Source organism: Amblyomma americanum, chromosome 4, assembly GCF_052857255.1.
Source record: "Amblyomma americanum isolate KBUSLIRL-KWMA chromosome 4, ASM5285725v1, whole genome shotgun sequence".
NCBI lineage: Eukaryota > Metazoa > Arthropoda > Arachnida > Ixodida > Ixodidae > Amblyomma > Amblyomma americanum.
In genome coordinates this window covers 200870291-200887534 of record NC_135500.1, presented here as the reverse complement: position 1 = coordinate 200887534, position 17244 = coordinate 200870291, and the positions used below count along the sequence as shown (strand labels likewise).

Here is a 17244-nt window from a genome sequence, read left to right as displayed (position 1 = left end):
TGAAGCTCATAGGCCTGCTAGCTTTTACTGCACCCCTAAAGCCTCAAGTTGCAGGGTGGTATTTTTTAAGGTACACGTAACTGAAGTTACGTGGTTTAACTCAGCACGCTCTTATAATAAGATACAATCTAGAGCAGCTGCAACTGGAACCTTATACGGAGCGGCCAGACGTTCAAGCAAGCTTGGAATCCATTCCACTTATCCACGGGTTTCTCACTCCCTTGGAAGAACTTCAATATTGGCTAGGTGGCGCATATGCAGCTGTCGTTAGCGCTTATCCTGGGTCGTTCTTCCGCTGTGTTTGTATTTGTAGGCGCTGTCGTCTACTTTCTCACTGTCATTATCGTCACATTCCTTACTGCAAAGTGTGAACGCATTTCCCTGGCCATTCAATATGCAGCGTGAGCTACATCGGGTGCATACTGGAGGTGATGAGTTCAATGATCATTCGAGTTAACGCCGGTGCTGCATGAAATAAGCAAAAAAAAAATTAACTTGGTAATGTAGTTTCGCTTTACAAAATCTTTCTTTTGTAGCGCCTTTGTGTCTTTTCTTGCTGCTATTTTTCTTTTGTTAGGCTTACTGGCAGCGAAAATATAATTTGGGCTTGTAAAACGCGGCTTGTAAATTGCCGCACAGCTAAAACAAACAAACAAGCAAACAAACAAAACAAACAAGCGGACTTACAATGTGACACAGGTCTAGAAAAGTGCTCTAGCGAGCTATATATGCAAGTAGTATACTTTAACTCAGCAATAGTTTTCTGATGTATCGCAATAAAGCTTCCTAGTCGTTCCTCCAATAAATGCAAGTTTGCTTTAGAGACGAAAAAGAATAAAGAAAAGTCCTGTGTTCAAACTGTATGCACTTGTCAGCGTTGCAAATAACGGAAACGTACCAATTATTCCGGATACATAACTATAATGCGCATTATCCTCCTACAAGCCGAAAAACCGAACTCAGTAGAGAGTAATTACAAGTAACAAAAACTAGCTTATTTTAGTGACTAATCATGATACACTGCAGAGGACAGAACGAGACACAAAGAAAGCAAAGTCTGGTTGGACACAGGCTTGTCTACGTACGGCCTCTTCGTTTTCTGTGTCTAGTCTTGTCGTGCGCTGGGTTTCATGATGATCCACGTTACTGAAGTTCTAGTGAGTCGCCAGATTAAATGAGAAGAGATTCGATAACTGTGCTCACCTAGCGAGATCATGCAATACAGCTGGAAGGAGCCTTCGCATAGGACGAGCCTGGAGCACTCCACCACTGTCACCTCGAGGGTGCCAGTCTGGCTGAGCTTCTCGTGGTGCGTCGACTGGACGCGCAGTTCGGGAAGCAGGAAAAACGGCTTCACCATAATCATGTACGTGGGCAGGTTGAACTTGGAGCGCAGCTTGCGTCGTACCTGTTGCGAGGGGGCGGAAAAGCGCGATTTTTATCTCTAAGAGTGAAAACGTCCAGAGCAGGGTACCTAAACCTTATCTCGCACATTCCTGGCTGATTCGTGATTTGTTTATGCCCTGATTATGTACGGACTGAGCATAAGCTGGCCCTGCTTAAGGAAGCCTCCCCGCACTCAGGCTGGGAACAGAAAACGCGTTTGTTTCGAAATGACCGTCCCGTGCGCGTAGTAAAGGAAAATATGCAGCTGCAGCCGTCCAGCCATTAGGAGAATTTTGAAGAGCGGTATCTCGTTAAGAGTTGGCTCCGAGCCGTCCTCGTGGCTTATTTTCTTCTGAATGAGTTCGTTATAATCTCACACATCGCTGTTCGTGCTCCTGTAATTTTTCCGGCACTCTATACGCCCAAAATATTTGTGTTAAACACAACTCGCGTTTTAAAACAAGTTCGCTGCTTTTCCAAATTGGCAGGGATTTATCGCCGTGAATATATGCCCAAAGTCGGTAAAAAGTCCCCAGGCCATAGGGCCTGCGTTTGAGCCCTGTTGTGGGGAACTTCCGAAACCCTCAAGCTCGAAATCTCTGAAGGGTGATGAGCAGTCTCATCTCCACCCCCGAAAATCTTGGGAGCTTCATAAGAGCCGTAAGTGCCCTAGTGTACTGCTCGAAAACAAAGGCCCTGTGACTTGGAAGCTCCTGAACAATTCTGGAAGTCGTTATATTAAGAAAATATTTTACATGAGCCAGTAACCATTGATGCTCTTTCCTCGTCTTTCACGCAGAAAGTCCTCTTTCAACCTTTGTAAGAAAAAGGTAAAATAAATCTTTTTTTTTTGAAAATGTAGAAGATAATGGTGAGATGATGTCCCTCAGAAACTTGGTGAAAACATCGACAAGAATGTTCTAAGACGACTCATTAAAATGCGTGTACTTGTCAGAACTCCAGAATTAAATGATAGCCATGATGGCGCTCCAAAAGAGCGCAACAGATTTGCCTGTAATATTTTTAATATGAATCTCAATGATTGTTCCCATTCGGTACATATCTAATTGAGTGTTAAGGAAGCTCAATTGCGCACCTGTCTCAAAGAGTTTGAACAAAAATTCCGCGCGCATGAGGCCCATTACGAGGCGGAATCACGTTTTTTTTGTGTCCCTGTACTTCGTATAAAGACGTTCATAAATCTTGAAGGACGAGAAAAATAAAACAGGCAAGCACTAAACCTTGTTTTCTTAAGAAAAACGAGGCCTATTGCCTTGCTTCCTCCGAAACAATGCTTTATTTCGTTGAAAAACCTGATTCTTGATATACCTATATGCGTACAAATACGTACTACTCAAAACAGTCCAAAAACTTGGATTTTGCGACACAGTTGCTTGGACCCCTTGATTTGGATTTTGGGCGGACACGTATCAACGCTGCCCATAGACACGCACTCACCATCCCAGTAACGGCCCTGGCCAGCTGTGGAAAATTTTGTCCTTGCAGTGAGGACTCCACTGTTATGGCCACCTTTGGCTCCTGGAAACGACAAAACGGCATACGTCAGTAGCACTGCAAACAGCTGCACTGTAGAACTCTTCCCCACAGTCAACTCAGCTCCTGTCATACGGACCCCTTTATTATGGCAGTGGCAGAGATCTTGCAAAACACTATATTGAAGCTGCAGTAACTTGGCCGAATCACGCAACCGTCCACGCCGGAGAAGCAGTCTCAAAGAAGGGAAGAAGCGGTAACTGCAAAGTTCCGTCAAGTACATTGCTCACTCACGTGAGCGAATTCTCGCGTTGATCCTTTGAGGTATGTGTGTCCAAGAGCAATCAAGACTTCCCTAGTGCTCGGGCATGGCACTGACCTCGTAGAAGGCAAAAGACCAGTTGGTGTAGGGCTTCCGGGAGAACTGCAGGCGGCCCTTGAAGGCGATGCGGTTGACTTTGATGACCACCGACGCGACTGCGCCCATGCTGAGTTCGGCGTCTATTCCAATGGAAAAGCCACCTGGATATTCCACGCTGCAGAATACGTCGAGCTCCTGCGGGTCGTGGGAACAGCGGTTACAGTAGATCACGAGAAGCTCAAGTAGCTTATGGCAAAATGGCGGCTTAGCGAGCGCGACCGCCTAAGCTCTATACTGTAGCTCTTCCTTGTTATAGGGACTGTAGCTTTCTAGGGGTAATAGGGTCGTTGTCGAAACCTCTGCGTAGAACACACCGCTAACTTCGACGGGTACGACTCGTAAAAAGAAGCGAGAGCCGTGGAGCAACATCTGCCAATTTTTCCTTCACGCCTGATTTAAACGCCAACATTTTCGCAGGCGGGTGTTTTAGACGTCGATGCTCAGGCGCTGACTTGTGTCAACCGCTTGATGAGGGAGGCACCGGACAGGGAAGGAGATCACGCGAGTAGGCTTGCACGCGCGTGCTTGAGGGTCCCGGAGTGTTGCTAAAACTAGAGGTATTTTTAGGCCTAGTTTGCATATTTACTATCAAGGCGCTGCTCAAACATGCGCAGTTATCTTGAGTGGTGCTGAATCTTATGCCAACATACCAGTCGCTTGTATACAAATACGTCTGAAGTAAGGGGCTTTGTGGATTAGATACGTTTAGTCATCGCGGCAACCAGACCTGTGGAACTTGAGATATTTAGGAGAAAAAAAAGGCGACTGAGCTGAATTATAACTCATTGTGCCGGTTCCCGGTAAGTCAGACATCAAGTCTGCACAACAAGGCACTCTTCGATCTTGAAGAGTGAAGAAGTGTCTCCCAGGGGTAGGCCAACAAATATGATAAGGTTGCAACAGCGGGAAAATCATTATTGACGCGTAACTGTAAAGCGCAAGAGCAGGACCTATATGCCGCGTGCTGTGATGGTCTTCGTCGTTCGGGAACGTCGAGCACTTTACTTGAGTGAGTTTGGGGCGACTAACCTCGATTGTCTTCCAGATTTCGTGCAGAGTGACGCTCTCGACAGCTATCTTGTTGACAGTCACAAAGTCGTTGCCAAAGTCGATCTCTCGGACCTGGAAAATGTATTCAAGCGACGGTTTTTAGTCGAACCATTTCCTCAAAGCTCTGAATTGATCGCACCTGTAGTTTGTTTAACACCTTGCCGGCCGGACCACGGAGCACCGTACGAAACGCCTTGTTCATTTTAGAAAAGAAAACACTGAAACGAAAGAGCGAAAAAAACAGAGCACATGTATAGCACCCGTAAACCTTAATCTACTCATTTTATTCCTTTTCCTGCACAGCCGCCGCGGTGGCTCAGTGGTTATGGTGACCGGCTGCTGACCCGAAAGGCGCGGGCTCGATCCCGGCAGCGGCGGTTGCATTTCAATGGAGGCGAAATGCTAGAGGCCCGTATAGTGTGGTGCGAGTGGTCGTTAAAAAACCCCAGGTGGTCGAAATTATCTGGACCACTACACGAAGGCGTTCCTCGTAGCCAGGGTAGCTTTGACCTCACAAAAATTTCTTTAGACAGTATATAGACTGTCCATAGACTTCAGTTTATAAAGTCTATAGACGCTATATATAAAGATTTTAAAGAATAGTCGATGGTCAATACGAATCCTATAGACAGTCTATAGGCAGTCTATAGATTTATGGCCATTTACATTTAGTGGACTTCTCTATATAGATAGTCTATATACTATGAATAGACACAAAGAAATATCTCTTGGAAGGAAACAGGGGCCATAGAATGTCTATAGACGGTCCGTAGACCATTTCTGTAGGGGTGGAACATTAACCCCTCTAAACCAAACCAAACTTTTCCTGCCTAGCTAAATAGGCACTGATGTTTCTGGGTTGCACTACTCAGAACACAGACATTTGAGCACGAAAGAGTTAGCTTACATCACCACGCTTGGGCATAAAGCAGCGGAGACCGGGATGTCCCGCTAGCCAACTTACCGGCGAATAAGGGTGGATTCTTTCCATTCGCGAAAAAGAAATTGGCCGGCTAGGTTGGCAACGAGAAGGCTGTCGCGCTCTTTCTTCCATTCCCCGGACTGGACGGCTTTGAGAAGTTTCTGCGTCGGAAATTATAGTTACGAAGCGAATATATCTCGGGGAGGCACAACACCTCGCGACTACGAGCCATTAATAGCATTTTGCAGCTTCTCATGCACACAGCAAAAAGCTAAAAGCAAAAAACAATTGTTCCTTGCGATGTCGTCAACCCTCCCTCCTTTTTTCGATATTAATAATAATATTAATAATAATAATAATAACAATATTAATAATAATAATAATAATAATAATAATAATAATAATAATAATAATAATAATAATAATAATAATAATAATAATAATAATAATAATAATAATAATAATAATTGGTTTTGGGGGAAAGGAAATGGCGCAGTATCTGTCTCATATATCGTTGTACACCCGAACCGCGCCGTAAGGGAAGGGATAAAGGAGGGAGTGAAAGAAGAAAGGAAGAAAGAGGTGCCGTAGTGGAGGGCTCCGGAATAATTTCGACCACCTGGGGATCTTTAACGTGCACTGACATCGCACAGCACACGGGCGCCTTAGCGTTTCGCCTCCATAAAAACGCAGCCGCCGCGGTCGGGTTCGAACCCGGGAACTCCGGATCAGTAGTCCAGCGCCTTAACCACTGAGCCACCGCGGCGTTTTTTTTTTCTTTTTTTTCGATATTGGAGGTCGCACAATCTAGAACTTCTTTTTTTCGATCTAAAAAGAGAGAAGAGACTAACGACAAGAAGAGACCCCACTTGTCTTAAAATTTCAGTCATTAGACATCTTAAACCAGGAGCTGCCCAAGAGGTCGCACCATTGGTTGACAGGCTTCGTTCGTTTTGATTTTGCTGTGTGCACTGGGCTGCGAGCTGCCTTGCGCAATATGAATTTATCCGCTTCCCTCATTTGCATTTGGCGCCTTGAGGAGCGCTTTCACCTCTTCGCGCATTTTCTCTTGACTGCATGGCATGCAGTTTGTGACCCTATGCCTGTACGACACACTTCTTCCTGGTGATAGTTCTCACAAGGCCTCTATGCTACTTACTATAAGAGAGAAAAGGGTGTGTCTAAACTTTGCGCCCTGCCCTGAGGTGAAGAAGCCATAATGATACCCGCAACCGGATATGTCCTCAAGAAAAAGCTATCAAAAGACCCTGCCTGCGCCGTCGTTGCGCCAGTACTCTGAAAGAGGCCCACCAGCCCTGCTCTCATACCAGTGTTCACATGAATAACGTAGGCACAGACTACACGTCCTGACTGGTCTCTGGACAGTCACAAAGTGAAGCGATTGCGTTTTTGGGTACGGGTCCTCTGCCGTGGCAAAGACGGTTAGCCGCACAAGCTGTAAATGTTGGGGAACTTCTTTGTACGTCATATCTCTGCATAGTACAAACACGGAGAAGGTTAACTTCCTGTGTTGGACTGTACGCCTTCCTTCTCCACAAAGCGCTTGACACCACAGCTGTTTTGGGCATATCAGCGGCGGGCACTCACCTGAGGTATGTTTGTGGGCGCGTACCTCTTGCCGACCTTCTCGCGGGCCTTCGTGGGCGTCGTGGCGACGCGAATAAAGATGTACAGCTGCACCAGGAACACGAAGACGGCGCCCGCCAGGAAGGAGGCCATGAACACAACGCCCAGTATAATCATGGCGGCGCTACTGAACCGCGACCTTGCGCCTCCACTCGGGAACACCACAATGTGGCCCAAATTCGCACAAAATAAGGAGTTGGCCTGAAATAGCTGCTGTACAAATAAGCTTCGCTCCAAGGAACACCCGCTCAGAGGAGGAGTCCTGCCCTTTCTTCTTCTTCCTTTCACGTGACCTGTCCCGTGCCTCCCCCCTACTCGAGGGAATCTTCTTCCTCTACAGTATATAACAATTAACCACCACTGTTGCTCTGTCCCAATTCGCCGAGTCGAAACACTGCATACTGACCAGTTAAGAAGTCGCCAGCTGTCATGCGCCATGTCAGAGTAGATGATGATCGAGCGTTATTCGACTCGGGACTCTTCCTAAGCACCCTGCTCATCTCCATGCTTCTTGGGACCTTTTTTTTTTGTGCCACACAACACGTGCCCTCATGTAAGAAAATGTTTTACGCCTGCATCCGATGTTGTTAAATTAAGGTTTCTCATTAAGACAGCAATCTTTACCTGGCAGTAAAGTGCATCATGCGGCTCACCGCGCATATTTCAAACAAACTTGGTTAATCTTGCTGCTAATAATAATAATAATTGGTTTTTGGGGGAAAGGAAATGGCGCAGTATCTGTCTCATATATTGTTGGACACTTGAACCGCGCCGTAAGGGAAGGGTAAAGGAGGGAGTGAAAGAAGAAAGGAAGAGAGAGGTGCCGTAGTAGAGGGCTCCGGAATAATTTCGACCACCTGGGGATCTTTAACGTGCACTGACATCGCACAGCACACGGGCGCCTTAGCGTTTTTCCTCCATAAAATTTTACGCAGCCGCCGCGGGCTCCCAAAGTGAATTTTCGCCCATTTTTATTTATTTATTTATTTATTTTTACCTCGAAGGCCCGCAAGGGGGCATTGCACGAGGGGTAAGCATCTCCTCTCGAATGCTGACGCTAAACGGAGTGTTCGGCAACTCTGAATTAAGAGTTTCCAGGGACTCTACTCTGGGTACGGGTGTGGGACTTTTATCCCCCTATACACTCGTATTTGCGGCACGGTTAAGCTTTTGTGAATGCTTTTTTGCGGAGAGTGTTAGGTATCCGGGTGGGGTAAGCATGATAGCAGGCGCGGAGATTAGGCGAGTAGAGTTTGGTTTAGGCGGGGGGGGGGGGGGGGGGGGGTTATGGCGCCTAAGTGGGTGTGCGGTTTAATGGGTGGTATAGCGGCGTGCGCGGACGATTAGACAGACGACGATGATATGACGTCGCAGAACGACACCCGTACAGCTATCGCTGTAAACTAAAATCGCGCTACTTGCGCCTTTGCCCACACGCCTATCTCTGCCCCCCCCCCCCCCCCCCCCTACCCATCCTCTTCTGCTCCCTTCACCTTGTGCACTTCCCCTCCTTATTCACGGCTGCACACACCAGCTCTGTAATAAGGAGTAATTACTCATTGTCGTCCACCCAAGCTCAGATATACGGCTAAACATTTGACCAGAGCAACAGCTGTGCGGACGTGGGCCGCGATGCTGTTTTCGTTTGGCTTCGCATATACGCAATACCCGGGTTGTTCAACGGTTTCCGCTGCGTGCTCAATGCACTGCCAGAGCTTCGCGGAGCGCGTCAAACTTACGTAAGCAGAACCATGTACTACCACTTGAGCGATCAAATTTAGTCTCGAAGTTGCCTCGACATTCTCAAACTGCAATGCAAGCTCGTTGATTGTAACTTGCTTAATTTGAACTGCCGGCTTATTAGAACAGATTATTTCCTCCCCTAAAACATTGTACCAAACGGGCTCGTCTTATTTCTATATGCGCATAATTTGAAAAAAATTCGTGGTCCGCCTTGTGTTCCAATTACCGATCGTCCACCGTATTCAACTCCGTCTGACCTAATCCAATTTTCAGTGCATTCGTGCAGGAGCATTTACTTTTTACATTTATCGGGATTTTTGCGATTTTTGCCTTTTCGCTGTGCCATCTTTAAAAGAGAAGAGATCCGGTAAAACAGGAAAGAAGGATATAATCACCGACAGCACTTTAAAGCAACCTGTTGTGTGCAGTGATGCGTGTATTCTCTGAAAAAACGACATCTGTTCATCTCCCCGACGCGTCGGTGCCCGCGTAAGTATGCGCAGCGAAGCCACCTTCGCCTGATAAAGTGGGCAGGATCAAGGGCTTCTCTTCATGAAGCGTGAGGAAAGTCGGTTGTGGCAGTGGCCTTGAGTAAGCCGAACCGCTGCTCGAACGAGCGCGGCGTCATCTTGCAGACAGCGTCATTTTTTTATATTTAAAGACACTACCTAAAGAGCTGTGCACCGCATGAAAGGTGCGTTGCAGCGAAGATTGCTTAAGGCCACTAAATAAGATGCTGTTTGAATAGTAATCACACCGAAATGAATATTCAGTACAAAGCCTGATTTTTTCTTCCGGTGACAAACGAGAAGTCAGTTTATACGTGACTTTCGATAGTTACAAAAACAGGTTGCGTGAAGTCCTCGTATTTACGTGGGAGTAAATCAACTGGACTCATCCGAAATTACGAATTCAAAACATGGGTGCCGTCGACACAGATGGGAGAAAGCGCTTATTTGAAAATACACTCATTACTCATTGCTAGTTTTTCTTTATTTTTAGAAGCATGCTGTTCATATCTAGTATAAATGAAGCCATTGGCGTTAAAATACCAGTTCCCGCAATCAAAAGGAGCACGTAACGTTAGATCAGCGCGTGACTGACGGGCACGAAATAAATCACTGTGCAGTAAACATGGTGGTGGCCAAGGTTCGTGCAACCTAGAACTGTCCTTACATATACGATGAGCTTTGTGATCCTGGAGTTGCCTGGCAGGAACCACTGATGGAGGAAAGTATGAAAAAAAAAGAAAATAGAATACGCCCAGCTTCTCTCGATGGCGGCACGATGCGTGGTCCAATCTTATTTCTGGGACGGAATGCGATTGCGCTTTCCCCTCCAAGTTTGCAATTGGAGGACTGTAAAGCGAAGAACAGAGCTGCTAGATAAGGCCTCATTTAAGCCGACATCAAATCGGCCACATAAAACTTCTACACAAGAAAAAATATATATACAAACGGAAGGGTAAGATAAAACGAGAAAGGCTGTGAGGGGAGCAGCGTAAAATAGAGTTTGCGGTAAAGGCCGGGGAAGCAGCGTCGGCACCGAGAAAATTGTGAAGCTCTTCGAGGCTGAACGGTTCCAGTGAACGACTTGCAGCCGAGCCACGGGCTTGTTGAAGTACGTTACCTCTCTGCGAAATTCCCAAAGCAGCAAAGCCTGGAAAAAAAAAAAACACTGCCGAAACGTAGCAATTGCTCTTTTCCCCTCATCCGATCAGCGCCGGATAAAATTTGGTCCCACTATCTTAGTTTTTTTTTATTTTCTTCCTTTTTTTTTCAGGAAAGCAAAATGAAGCCTTGCCGACTCACTACCTCCGCAGTCGCGGGGTTTTCGGCGCAGAGCCAATGAAGAAGACAAGAGATAAATTTGCTTGGCACTTTTAATCGCCTCCGTTCTCGACTAGCGGTTCGAATGGACGGGTTTCAAAGCGGCTCTCTAAGAAATTTGAGTATATGCGTGCAGCGGTAGAATAAATCTTGCTCACATGAAAGAGCCCTCGCTTGCACTTCGCCTTTTGGTTTTTTTTTTTATTTTCCGCGCAGTCGTGAACTGAGTGCCTCTCGGTGGCATTTCTTCCGTAAGCGCTGGTCATCATGGGCGCTTCCTCCTCAGACTGTTATTTTAATGCTTTCCGGCGCTCGCGTTTCGCGATCGGGTATTGAAATCACAGCGCCAGGCCGAGGTACGGAGTTGAGACGTTTTCCGCGAGAAAAGCTTAAGCGATTACTGCAGTCACGTGCTATATGAGGCCCTCCAGTTCCTTGTAAGATGTGACCACGAAGGATCGTTCCGTTTGCAGAAACTTATTTGATCGCTCCCTTGGTGTATTTTGCGATTTTAATCAGCTTGAAAATTCGGTCGTTTATTTTTAAAAGCGATTTTTTTCCCTGTTTCTTGAATCGAGTCTCATATGTATCAAAGTCGTTAGTGCTCAGCGGTATTTTAAATTAGCCTTGGATTGTCCGATTCCCGCTCCCTGTAAGACCCTTTATGGTCTTTGTCTCTAGACAGAGTTTCAGCATAGTATTGCCGTACTTGTACCACATACCAGTTCTGTTTCCTTTCCTTCCATGGGGTGCTGCGCATGGGTGCTGCGCGCATATGCGTGGTATGCAGAACAATGTTCACCTCACCTCTAACACAGTATCGCTACAGTTACTGAACTTGCAAGGAAAAATGAGAAATTGATTTTTTGGGGAAAAGAAATGGCGCACTATCTGTCTCATATATCGTTGGACACTTGAACCGCGCCGTAAGGGAAGGGATAAAGGAGGGAGTGAAAGAAGAAAGGAAGAAGAGGTGCCGTAGTGGAGGGCTCCGGAATAATTTCGACCACCTGGGGATCTTTAACGTGCACTGACATCGCACAGCACACGGGCGCCTTAGCGTTTTTCCTCCATAAAAACCCAGCCGCCGCGGTCGGGTTCGAACCCGGGAACTCCGAATCAGTAGCCGTGAGCCACTGCGGCTACGCAGGCGCTTCCTTGTCGTGCGCTCGTTACATCGTTTTTCTGAAACCCTCTGGCGCTTTAAACGCCCCTCTTAAGGAAGAAAACCTACTTTTGATATAGTTATCTAATGCATAATTTTCGCATATCTTTTTAAGCGATAACTTCACTACGCCAGGTTTTCAAGAAGGCAGTGTAGTTCCGTTTATGACCTTGAAAAGCTTTAGAGGTCAAACCATAGAGCAAAGTCACGTAGGCCATGGTGGTGCATATATGCCAAACCAAGATGGTGGGCCACCCCCAAATCTCTTGAAGGTCAAGGTCAAGGCCAAAAGTCAAGCTCAAAGGTTGAAGAGCTGGGACAACTAGCGATGCTGCTGTGACGGTGACGTCATATGAAAGGAATTTGAGTAAACAAGCACATCAATCATAGAGATAGATACTCTGCTTGACGGGGGGGGGGGGGGAGCCATCGTCTGTGACGTCAATGGAGAGCTATGTATATATACCAACGGTGAGCGGAGGGGGGGGGGGGGTAGAAACCGGTTTTGCGATGGAGGAGGAAGAACATCCTGCCTTGATGGCGCGTCGGGAAGCGAAGCTTCAACGTTTCAATGGGGATAGGAAGAAATGCCGTGCCGAAGAGACAGAAGAGGAACGCACGACACGCGTCGAGAAGCGGCGGAAGAGTTCTGCTGCGAAGAAACAGCAGAAAGTACTTGAGGCTGTACGTCTAACCTGCGACGAAGAGTCGGAGGTTTCGCTTCTGACCAGGTTTAACCAAAGCTAAACCACAGCAATTTTTTTTCTTTGGCGAGTGTTTTGTTGAAATTTTTCTTTACAATTCCTGTTGTGGTCATTCTCATTAGCCACTTGGATGGGAAAGAAGTAGCTGAAAGATGTTTATGGCTTATGGCTGTTACGATACTTTGTGCAAATGTATTAAAGGAAATTGCAGCCGATGTATTTGCTGAATAGGCGATGCTCGCATTTCTGTTGTTGTACTTATTGCTTAGTTGACGAGTTTATCCACAATTTATTTTACGATCGTTCATTAACATTTGCGGGATGTACGAATAAACGATGACAATCTTCTAAGACCTTCTCGTCATTATATGCATAAAAACAAGTAGACACAGGCTGCTTTATTTGCTGAACACAATTTCTGCGCATCCTTCTCAGAGGTTGCTTTGTTAACCTATATCGAATCTCTGTGTAGGTTACCATCATGCTTCGTTCGACACCTGACTGAAAAGACGGTGAAGGGAAGGCTAACTATAGGAGCGCTGAATGCCTCCATCACCATTGCTTACCTGTGCAATGCAAGCTGTCGCGTAACCTAAGAATAAACACACAGGCTTGATTGCAAGTGTTACTGCGCTACCACCTTTGTTTGTTTACGTTCACCCACTTTCTGTCGACAACGATAACTTTCCAAACAGCACAGATAATCGACCCAATAATGGATATACATTGGCAAATGATGGTCATATAAAGGACCAGTGTAAATTCGACCATTCCCAATATTGGGCCAATTGCCTGTGCTGCTTGGGTTGCCACAATTCGTTCTCGAGGATTCAGCAAATTTGTCATTATATTACATTTCCTCGCCCAGATAATATACTGTTCGGCAACGAGAAGATAATCAACTGCGCCTCAAGAACCTGGTATTCTTTTCATAACGTTCCCGCACAACTTTTTTTCTCTGCAAAAGGCGAATTGTTCGAGCTCGCGTGCCAACTATTTCGACACTCGTGGGTGGGGGTTAATGATGATGATGATGATGACAATGATGATGATGATGATGATGATGATGATGATGATGATGATGATGATGGCCTCTGGTTGAATGGCGCACTGCACGAAGGTGCAGTAAAAAAAACAGCCTTATGCCCCTGTCACACGGACACTGTAAAGGTACTTTGAACTAATGCTCCATTACTCTAAGGACGAACGCGCGCTGCCACACGGACGCGCCAAAGGACACCTAGCTCAAAGGAGCTTCGAAACAAGGCAGCTCGAGTTCGTCCTTTGAGGCTTCAAGGGAGTACTCTCTCCGAGTTAACAGCATAAATAAATTGAGAAAAGAAACGTTCAATTTTCATTTTATAAATTCACTTCATAAGATTAGTGGCGTTTTAAAATATAGGATCATTTGTTTTGTGGCAGTCTCACCACGCCATACTCTCGTTCGAGATATACGAGCGTCACGGTAGCCACGGTAAATATGCCGTCATGTCGTCCATGTTGTTTGTTGCTTTAACATAATACGGTTATAAAACTAATTTACTAAAAAAAATGTGACATTTCTGTTTTTACATGTGCAGTGAGGTTTGCAATTTTAATAACGCTTTCCGCTGATGAGGGCGCTAAAAACTTTTTGCGAAGGTCGTTCCGCGACCGTGTATAGCACGGACGAGCTCCCTTGAAGTAGTGCTTCTTTGGGAGCATAAAGGAGCATTAGTTCAAAGTGCCTTTAGAGTGCCCGTGTGACAGGGGTATTGGAATGGTGACACAAAACTGTAATTACATACATTATTCCTTGCCATTAGGTAGGGCTGTAAATTGTGTTCGATTAGCATGAAGCTAGAGATGAAGCCCTAAGAGCAGGTCGAAGATGTCCGCCCCTTCGAAAGCATCCACGAGAGAGCAGCAGCGTGCGATTGTTTGTGTCCTGATTAATGAGAGCTAAAAACCAATTTAGACTCTTCCAAGGATGAAGGCATAGTATGGGGACGACTGCATGTCGTTTCAGCAGGCTTACGAGCCACACAGGAAGTTTAAAAAAAGAGTTTCTTCATTGCCCTGACGAAGCACAGTGCGAATGCCCGGTGATGCGACTAGGCTGGACGTTACTGCTATGAACTGTGAATGCACAATGATACACGACAAACGGCGGATAACTGTCGACGAAGTGGCGCAATTACTGACAATTGGTCATGGCTCTGAGTTCCACATAATTAGTTTACAACGGCTTGCGCCATCGCAAATTTTTCGTTATGCGAGTACCAAAATAGCCCCGTGAATAACTCAATCAGAAGAGAAGGAACGACGTAGGGACTTGAGTGAGCTTCTGCGTTCTGAAGCTGAAGACAATGTCTCGCATAGCGTGCATACTCACAGGAGACGATTTCTGCTGGGTGCAGTACTTCTATCCAGATTTGGAGCAAGCCGGCAAGCAGTGGTGGCATCTATCGCCGCCGAAGCCCAACAAGTTTCCAACTGCATAGGCTAGCTGATAACGCCAACCATGTTCTGGGACGGTGTAAGAGGGCCAGTTGTGGAGGAACATAAGACCACGGAACGCCCGAGGAAATCTCAGCAAAAGGAGGCAACAAAAAGGGTCCGAACACATTAAATAAAACAGGGAAAAAGAAAACATAAAATAGAATTCTCGCAGTTTATTTTGTTTTCAGAAAACGTTGAATGCATTCAAGTGTTTAGAAGAAGCTACAATGCTCTCAATTTCATTAGCAGGATTATTAAAGTACCGAATTGTTCTGAAAGTGTATGCCATCTTTCTCTAGCACAATTCAGGCGAGTTTTTCGCTTCATAATATCGCGTTGAAACAATTTTTCTAAGTACTTCTTTTAACTTTCTCTATCGCTAAAAAAATGAACTGCCGCCGCGGTGGCTCAGTGGTTATGGCGCTTGGCTGCTGACCCGAAAGACGCGGGTTCGATTCCCAGCCGCGGCGGTCGAATTTCGATGGAGGCGAAATTTTACACGTCCGTGTGCTGTGCGATGTCAGTGCACGTTAAAGAACCACAGGTAGTCGAAATTTCCGGAGCCCTTCACTACGGCGTCCCTCATAGCCTGAGTTGCCTTGGGACGTTAAGCCACCATAAACTAAACTAAAAAAATCAACTGCATCGTGCTACGTAAACCGACGTTGCTGTTTATGCGGTCGAGTTATTCTAGTGGTACGAGTGCAGAGAATTTTTTCTGCCGCAGTACTCTCCAGCACGCTTACTGACTTCTTCCCATGCGACCGCCCATAACGACCTTCCAAGATTACCCGTCCTAATTCTTTTAGTAACCGCTCCGCCAACAACTTGTTGAAACGTTGTTTTTTTTTTTTCATTCACTTCTCCGCAATTTGGTGCGCGTTAACTTGCGTACGATATACGCCGGCTTCGATCCATAAGGACGAGAAAACAATTGCCTTCAATCGCCTAAAGAAAGAGATGGAGCGATTCTGGCGACGTCCTTGGTTAGGGGGGAAGAGGCGAGAGAAGGCCACAGGGCGAGGGGCCTTAAAATGCAGCGCGGCCATTAAAAAGTAGGCAGGCAGGCTGCGCTCATTTCTGGAGAAAGCAGCTAGCCGCCAAACGACGACCCGTTTACGGTGGCTCGATCGATCTTTAATTCCGGCTCGAATAAAATCTGATAGTGGTGGTCGTCGGCACGCTTCTATTGTCCCCGGTGCTGCTGACCGCGGCCTGCTGGGAACGATCAATACGCACAGCTGTCCTCGGCGGGGGATCCAGAAACAAAGGCTCGCGTCCGGGGGCTATTTCGCGCTCCTGCCCGTTCCCGTTGCGGCGAGCTGTTCGAGACTCACTGCGTAGCGCGCGGGGGGTCGGTCACAGACAGCGCCGCCAAGGGCGAGCGCTAATCACTGGAGATGGTGGCGCTGACATCGGTTTAACGAAATTACCGTCATTAAACAGCTTTCATTCTTTGTTGTAACCTCCTGCCTCTCCAACAAACTTGCTATCGAATTATCTGCCTCGCAGCACTACTTTCTCGAGATAATTACTACTTTTTTTTTGATAATCATTTCTCTACGCAGTTCGCGGTATATCATTCTGCTTTTTGTAAGCGTGCATTTGCTCACATTATATGGTTGCAACTGTCGTAAGCCTTTTTTCAGCGAGCGTCGTAAGCATATTATCGTTACAATTATCGTTATCTCACCTTATTCCTGTTGATTCGCTAATGTCATCTTCCCACTTCACTGACAGCCTCACTCAAGTGCGTTACACCCTTCTGTATCCACACTGCAAACTGCACCGCTCCGGTAAGCATTCTAGTGTTGGCACATATGAGCTTCGAAATCAAGCGAGAGTTGCGTAATATGTAATGGTTAGGACGACTGTAGTCTCGACATACATCGAGATAAATTCTCAGTTCTTCGGGAGGAAGCCAGCGAGGCACGATGATGACCAGATCTCAAACACGCCAACCACCTCTTTTTTGTGTCCGCGTTCTTGGGTTTTTCTGGTGCCTTTAAGAGATCTGAGGAAGTACCAAATCGCGAAACAGTTAGCGTTACTACACCAATGTAAAGATAGTTGGAGAAATTAAATATCGTGATTTTGAAAGACATTGGGGCCAAAAGATGCGTGCATTGGACATTACTTGATCATGGCAGGTATGATGGAATTCTGGGTGGGTTAGCGGTAGCATCGTGCTTGGAACTTCGCAAGAAACAGAACAAATGGAAAGGTGAGCACACGACAGCTGCCTGTACTGTTTTTGCCTTTTTATTCGTCCTGTATCTTTTGTGTCGTTTCACTAAAAGATGCATATTTTATCCATCTCAAGAGGTGGGTTTTGAAAACACTGCTTTGTGAGTTGTGTCTGTTTCGAACAGTGGCAGCACAGAAATTGTTCCAAATAACAT

General features: G+C 46.3%; 1 protein-coding gene and 1 non-coding gene across 2 annotated transcripts; both read right to left on the bottom strand.

Annotated features, from left to right (window-relative positions):
• Positions 1 to 406: 406 nt before the first annotated feature.
• On the bottom strand, positions 407 to 7134 carry LOC144129971 (PDZ domain-containing protein 8-like). Its single transcript, XM_077664023.1, has 8 exons — positions 6882 to 7134; positions 5316 to 5434; positions 4491 to 4569; positions 4331 to 4423; positions 3260 to 3436; positions 2845 to 2925; positions 1204 to 1408; positions 407 to 465 (listed from the first exon to the last, which is right to left on the bottom strand). Exons 1-8 carry the CDS (start codon positions 7035 to 7037, stop codon positions 407 to 409), a joined length of 969 nt encoding a protein of 322 aa, XP_077520149.1. The 5' UTR covers positions 7038 to 7134.
• Positions 5968 to 6039, bottom strand: TRNAS-ACU (transfer RNA serine (anticodon ACU)). The gene has a single exon. It is a non-coding gene; the product is annotated as a tRNA-Ser (tRNA).
• Positions 7135 to 17244: the final 10110 nt, after the last annotated feature.